Source organism: Panulirus ornatus, chromosome 59 (genome assembly GCF_036320965.1).
Source record: "Panulirus ornatus isolate Po-2019 chromosome 59, ASM3632096v1, whole genome shotgun sequence".
NCBI lineage: Eukaryota > Metazoa > Arthropoda > Malacostraca > Decapoda > Palinuridae > Panulirus > Panulirus ornatus.
Window position 1 is genome coordinate 3,645,981 of NC_092282.1, and position 7,307 is coordinate 3,653,287.

General features: G+C 45.2%; 1 protein-coding gene across 1 annotated transcript; it reads right to left on the reverse strand.

The window, feature by feature from the left end:
• Window positions 1–717: 717 nt before the first annotated feature.
• Window positions 718–3,456, reverse strand: LOC139767332 (U-scoloptoxin(01)-Er1a-like). The gene is made up of 2 exons (XM_071696651.1): window positions 3,430–3,456; window positions 718–1,721 (listed from the first exon to the last, which is right to left on the reverse strand). The coding sequence occupies exon 2, from the start codon at window positions 1,714–1,716 to the stop codon at window positions 1,339–1,341; it is 378 nt and encodes a 125-aa protein (XP_071552752.1). The 5' UTR covers window positions 1,717–1,721; window positions 3,430–3,456; the 3' UTR covers window positions 718–1,338.
• Window positions 3,457–7,307: the final 3,851 nt, after the last annotated feature.

Sequence of the window (7,307 nt, forward strand, 5' to 3'; positions counted from 1 at the left end):
AAGAGTCCGAGTCAGAAACGCCATTTCAGGCCATGTGGTGTGACTGGGCGTGAACTACTGATCGTTGTTACTTGCGTTGTGGCAGTGATTAGTCACTCGGGGATACGTGGGTAGTAAGTCATCCTCTTTCTCCCCTCACTTTCCAGGGACAGAGATGACTGAGAAACCTTTGTCAAATAAATCGTAGACAGTTTCACTAAGTCTCTCCCATATATTTCATTCTTTTCAATATGTCTTCATGATAAAAGGCCTGACCAGGGCTGTGGCTATGAAGCCTTACATTGCGGTGCATCAGGGATCACACGGTGGTGTTGTGGTGGTGGTGGTGGTGGTGGAGTGGTTCGTGGTGGAGACAAGGTGTGGGAAGAGTATGAGTTGTGGTGCAAGGGGGGAGGGGAGGGCGAGGAGGATACTGGGGTTTACTGAAGAGTGGAGAGGAGACATGGAGGGAGGATGGTTGAGGACGATGAAGGGGATTGTGGAATGGTAGGGAGAGGCTGACGGGAGTGGCAGAAGGAGAAGGGAACAGCGGAGTTCGAGGGAGGGGAGGATGTCAGGTCAAGGGGTCAAACCAGACGGTCACTTAGAGGTAACGGACCATGACCTTTCACCCGGAGGACCACAGAAGGGGAGAGAGAGAGAGAGAGAGAGAGAGAGAGAGAGAGAGAGAGAGAGAGAGAGAGAGAGAGAGAGAGAGGTGGAATAAAACGCGTCTCCGAAGCGTTCTGCGTTTATTCATAATGTATATATATATATATATTTATAAATACAGATAAATAACAAAGTATAATATCGCAAGTGCAGCGTCTCTGCTTCTGTAATAAGTGTCCAGACGAACCAGCATTGAAGCAACGGGTGCTGGGGGGTTAGTTGCGACGTCCTCCAGGCCAGGCGTGTGTGCTAGTGCGGTCAGAAAAGGGGTAACAAAGAAAGGGAACGAGGGAATGATGGACGAAGAGGAAGAGGAAGAACGGGAGACAAAAGAAAGACTGTAAGTGGTAGATGATGATGCTACTGGTGGTACCAAGGACAAAAGGAAAAACAGGCTAAGTCAATGTGGATGACTAGATAGATGAAAGATGATAAACGGAAAGATGAAGACGAATGAGCATGAAGGATGAAGGGGGAAGAAGGCAGGATGAGGGATGTGGAGAAGATACCACAAGCCGGAGCAGCGGTTAATAAAGATGTAGAAGAGATATGTTAACAGTTAGATGTGTTAACGTGGAGTTCCCTATACATGACACATCCCAAGGAAAGAATCTATGACTATAAAACGGGACTAGGTTTCTCGAGCTTAGCAATATTGGCGTCGGGCTTCGGTCGTGTTGCAGTCTCTCAAACGTCCTCGGGGATCTTGCCGAAGTCGGCGTTGGAGGAGACGTAGAGAGACTCAGCTTGATCGCAGGGATAAGCGTCCTCCGGGTGGGCGCAGGTGAGGGACTCCTGGCTGAAGATCGTCTGGTTACCGCAGAGGAAGGTGTACTGGTCGACCCTCACCACAGTCAAGCCATCCTCGTCGTACACGGGCTCGCACACGTGGAAAATCCTGCATCCGTTGCTGGGGTCGGCGTAGTAGCCGTAAGCGCGGTCTGCGCAGTCGAAGGCCCGTGATGGGTCCTGGCCCAGGATCGCCAGGTATCCATCGGGGAGTTCGTATGCCATCCTGGCGGAGGCGACGGCGGCGAGGCAGATTAGGGCGACGGCGACCTTCATCGTGGCTGAAAATCACGGTGGGTCGACACATTAGTGACTCTCTCTCTCTCTCTCTCTCTCTCTCAAGCAGGACAATACACTAAGAAAAATAGCTAGTGTGTGTGTGTGTGTGTGTGTGTGTGTGTGTGTGTGTGTGTGTGTGTGTGTGTGTGTGTGTGTGTGTGTGAACCATGGCTTGTATACTGTGAGTAAAAGTAAAAATACCAGCCTTTTGTTTGCTCACCGACCTGTCAGAGTGGGCCATGTCCCCGAACATGGCCCACCGCCAGGTTATCTCGATCACAGGCACGAGCTCTCGGCTGTCACAGCTGTGCGGCTTTACACCCGAAGCCAAAGTTGGTACCCATATACCTAACAACCACAGCTGCTGAAGTGTGCGTCGTCTGCCCGCTCCGGGGATCGAACCCAAGCCAGTGAATGAGTGGCCATTTACTCTTCACTACATCACAGTATTTTCGCTTATCAAGTAACTCTCACCCTGCACATCCTTTCCCTCCTACCCACCACGAACCATCTTACTCCATCCCACGTTGCACGTACCCTCTTCTCTTACACACGCTCTGATCACCCATACTATTCCTTCACTCGCTTTTCTCTCTCTCCCCCTCACATAAGGTGGTAGACAAAAGTCTGGTAACTCATATGCACTGCCGGCAGTGCAAGCATTGAGCAAGAGGCCTTGTGTTACTTCGAGTAAAATGGTAAAGTGCCTGCTTAAGTGGAATCATAAAGTGTTTGCGAGGACGAGTAAAAAAAAGTAAGTGCTACCCTAAGTGTAAACATGGTATTAATGGAACCATTGTGTATGTCCTTCTCAGAGCGATGCCGTCGCATAAGTGCATATACGAGTGCAATCATGGCCCATATACTTAAGTCCAGCTGCAACGAAAGATAATTGTTCGTGTGAGAACACGCGAGGCATGGGCCTATATATGAGTGTGAACAATGAACATGTACTTCTCAGTGAAATCAGAGGGTAAAGATTTGTGCGAGTGCAACCACAGAATAAATGCATGTATGAGTATGATGATACGATCATATATATATATATATATATATATATATATATATATATATATATATATATATATATATATATTTATATAGATAGATAGATAGATAGATAGATAGATAGATAAGTCTGAGCACAATAAGAAGGTAGGTGGTTGTGTGAGTGTATGTTGGAGCGTACTCGTGAGTGCGTTTAAAAGGTGAGTGACTGTGTGAGTACAGGAGTATCAGAAATACTTGAGTGTATGCAAGCATAACTTAATAATAATGTACAAAAATAATGCAAGTACATTTGAAGTATAAGTGCATTATGGGTGCTAGTGTCAGTGTATGCAGAGAGCAAATGCTCACGTTAGGACAACCATAATGATAATGATTATCATACAAGCACAAACAGGAGAGTGCTTGTGTAAGTGGTTGCATACTCTGAGTGCATGAGAGAGCTAAAGCATGCTGTAGTTGCATGTACGAAAACAAGCACTGAGTAAGTGCTACTTTGAGTTCATAGAAGAGAAACATGAGGTAAGACTCTCATGTGAGTACAGGTTAGGAAGCCAAAGCTAGTACACTCGCAAGATATCGCAAGGGCTTGGTTGAGTGTAAGTATAAATGTTAAGTGCTTGTCTGGGATCAAGCAAAATGCCAGTTCTTGCTATGTCTGTCAGAGGTCATTATGCAGACGGATGCTTGCGTCTGGCTTACCTGTGAGGCTGCTGTGAGAACAGTGATGGACGAGGGAGACCAAGCCTGCTTTTATACCAGCAAAAGGGGTAATACAGGACCTTCTAGCTGGGCACAGGGCACTCTCGCGTCCGTGTCCATGGCCTTTGGCCTGAACTACTCAAGGAATGTAATTTTCACGTATCTACAGCAATTCTATACCAACTTTGCATTCTTTTATTGATTATCAAATCCTCCAAAAAGATCTGTGGTGATGGCTACGACGTGGGATCATTTCTGCTGTTCACTCGATGGAATAAAGTCGCAGGATCGGCTAGGCATCGAAACGAAAGTTTGAAAGTGAAATGGCGTTTAGGACGCGCGAGCGAAGAAGCGCGCGCCAAGGTGAGTAAGATGCTTGTCTCATGCACATCTCTGTCCTGGGGGGGGGCGCTTCTTAACGACCGTACTTCGGCCTTGGATGAGGTAATTCTTCGTCAACAGATTAGGGTTATGAGCAACTCATAAGAGAGAAGAGCAACGAACCGGGACCACATGACCTCTTCTGAAGCTTCGTTACGTCTATGTTTGATGATGATGATGGACAGCACACGGGAGACCAACCAGGTCGATAGCCATGGGCTAGGTCAGCCTGGGTCAGGTACAGGCGACGGGTCGGGTCAGTGCTGGAAGGTAGGCTTAGGAGGGGGGTTCCCAGCAGGAAGAAGTTGATGACGATATGCTCGATAAATTATGGAAAGTCAGTTTAGGTTAACAACTATGATGGTGCTGCCTTTGACCTGACCCTTAAGGGTTAGGTGAGAGGTCACGCCAGCATACTCGAGGGTCGCAATGTTATGATAATATGGGTTTAAGAGGGGCAGCAAACTGAGTCTTGCGGTGCGTAATGAACACGTTGACGTGGAAGCCAACAGTTGTTATATAAACTTTAAGCACACCGTCCACAGCACATACAAAGGAATATATATAAAAAAGCAAACAACATCTGACATATTGGGTTCTTTCGAAGGTGTTTGTGATGGTGAGATAAATGGCGGACCACATAGTTGTCTTTTTCACAAACACACAAACATATATATATATTATCCCTGGGGATAGGGGATTAAGAATACTTCCCACGTATTCCCTGCGTGTCGTAGAAGGCGACTAAAAGAGGAGGGAGCGGGGGGCTGGAAATCCTTCCCTCTCGTTTTTTTTTTTTTAATTTTCCAAAAGAAGGAACAGAGGGGGGCCAGGTGAGGATATTCCACAAAGGCCCAGTCCTCTGTTCTTAACGCTACCTCGCTAACGCGGGAATGGCGAATAGTTTAAAAGAAAGAAGAAATATATATATATACATATATATATATATATATATATATATATATATATATATATATATATATATATATATATATATATACAGGAATGACACTGACAATGAGCTGCGATGTGAGGTACCAGATTCGTAGACGATAATGAGATGGGAAATAAAGGTGCGACAGTTATTGAACACCTACCACCGCAAGATGACTCAGGCAAGCAGACAGGTGGCAAATTAATTTCATTATCGATAAGTTCAATGTTTCATTTCATATGCAGTAAAAAAGATAATACGAGAAAACAAGTTTCATTATGAAATCTGTTGAGTTTCAACAGGTAAACCAGAAAAAGGAATCAGGTTTAATAATGTCGATGACCTAAAGCCAAATAAGCAGTGCGCAGGAGCAGTAGAGAAAGGGCAATAAAAACCTGGGATTCACATGTGAGGCAATCCAACTGATCCTCACTCTTTATGTAATTCAATGGTGCGTCCCCCACCTTGAATATAGTGATCAACTTTGGTCGCCCCCCTACTTGAGAGATCGGTACAGACAGAACAGAGGGAGCACAGCGGCGAGAACGAAGATGATCCCTCATGCTCGACACTGGCAAATCCTATGACAGCCGACTTAGAAGACTCGAGAATGCGGAGTTGAAAGGTAATTTGGAACAGGTGATGAGAACCTTCAAAGCCTTTGCTAATCTCGATCTATGCGATTGTTCAAAGTTAGCCTCGTCTAGTTTTACCAGCAGACACAAACTCGTGGGCAAATGCTTTGCTTCAAGAGAGGCAAAAGTACATTCTCTCCAAGGGGGCTAGCAAATGGAAAGACTTATTACCAGAAGCAGCTGAAAGCAACACCAAATATGCGTATCAGAAGAAACTTGACCAATACTATATCTCACGTCCACGTCGACAGTACCTACGTTTCATCAGCTACGTATAAACCTTAAAAGTATTTCACCATGTTTTTTTTTCTACTCGGATAAAGGTAAAAAAGAAAAAAAGAAAAGATAAAAGGATGAAAATCTTTGCCATGGCTTCATTGTCTTGTACTTGGTCACCATCTGCCGTACTTAACGGACCAGCTGACTGAGTAAAGACTGTATTGCTTCAAAGCATAAAGTTCTTTGGCGTTTCTTTTCCTGTCTTCAGCAACATGCACTTCATATTGACGCCGACTTTGTCTTTGTAAGATTCTTAAATCTCTCGAGGCAAATCTGCACAATTCACTCTACCGTGTCCCTTATTGCTCGCTTTGATTTTCTTGAGCTATTCATATCGTCTAGAGGCCACTCTGTATTACCAGTGTTTCTCCCAATTTGGCTAAAGTCTGGGAAATGACCAACTGTTACTCTTACTGGCACATTCTTTCCTTCTATTCCCGTGACAGTCTTACTATACCTCTCCCAGACTCGCTTTGTGTCGGTATCGATGATGATGTCATCACAGCTTCCGTGAAGAGCAATGTTCGGATCATTACGATATGTACGTCTATCATCGGATAGCTTTTGTTCTTTCTCATTACTGTCGTGTTGAGCATCGTCACAAGATTATCTCTTCTTCACCTAAGCTGGAACTAATGGCTTTAACAGGCGAATCACCATAAAGCCAGATTTCGCACCGTATACGTCGAGATAATGAGACCACGGTGATAAGAAAACACGCAACCTCTCCTGAAAAGATTTTCACAATGAATTTAATTTCAAATCTCAGAACGACGCAGTCAGACGGCTGACAGGTCCTGACGATCTGATGATCACAGCTTTTTTGAGTACCAGCTGTGAGTCCACATAATCATGCATATGAAAATATATATGGATGAAAGCAAACTCGTTCTTTTGTTTATCTATCTAATTATTTATTTATATATCATCATATACTATTACATACTTTGCTGGTGTTTCTGCTTTATGCACAGACTTTCCATAACAGTCTCTCTGGTCTTTCAGTGATTGCCTTCTTCTTCTAGACCTTCTTCAACACCTGTGGCTCTGCAGTAGCTTGAGTCGTTTTCCAGAACCCCTATTCGGCTCTTGTCTTTCAGTGCTTTTGCGTCTCCAACCAGGCCTTTCTACACAACTCTTGTGGTTTTTCAGTACCCAGAGTGTCTGTCTAGTCTTGATACACGGCTCCTCTGGCTTTCCAGAGCCTGGTGGTGTCATTCGTTCCCTCATCACCAAACGTACTGGAAGCAATAAATCGTAAATTCCTTTGAACATACATGAATAAAATTCTTAGCTAACCCTCATGGCACGTATAATAGGATGGAAGACGACCTACCAGTAAGATAGTGAAGGGAGGGGATGGAGGGTGGCAGGGATAGTGAAAATCCAAGGTCAGAGAATAGCAGCAAATCCTTTAAGGAAGATGAAATCAGGCACACGATTCCCTCAACCCAAAAGAAGTCGGGATCAGGATGTGCTTGCGTCCAAACCTGAGGTTCTGAGGGGCGGTAAACCTATAGCAAGTGGCAGACCATAGGCTCGCTGACAGGGAAGGGGTATTGACACGGTGCTTACTACCGCTGGCAGGGGATAGGAACTGAGAGGGTGCGTGCTGCTGGCAGGGTTCATGGCTGCCGGAGAAGGGCTCT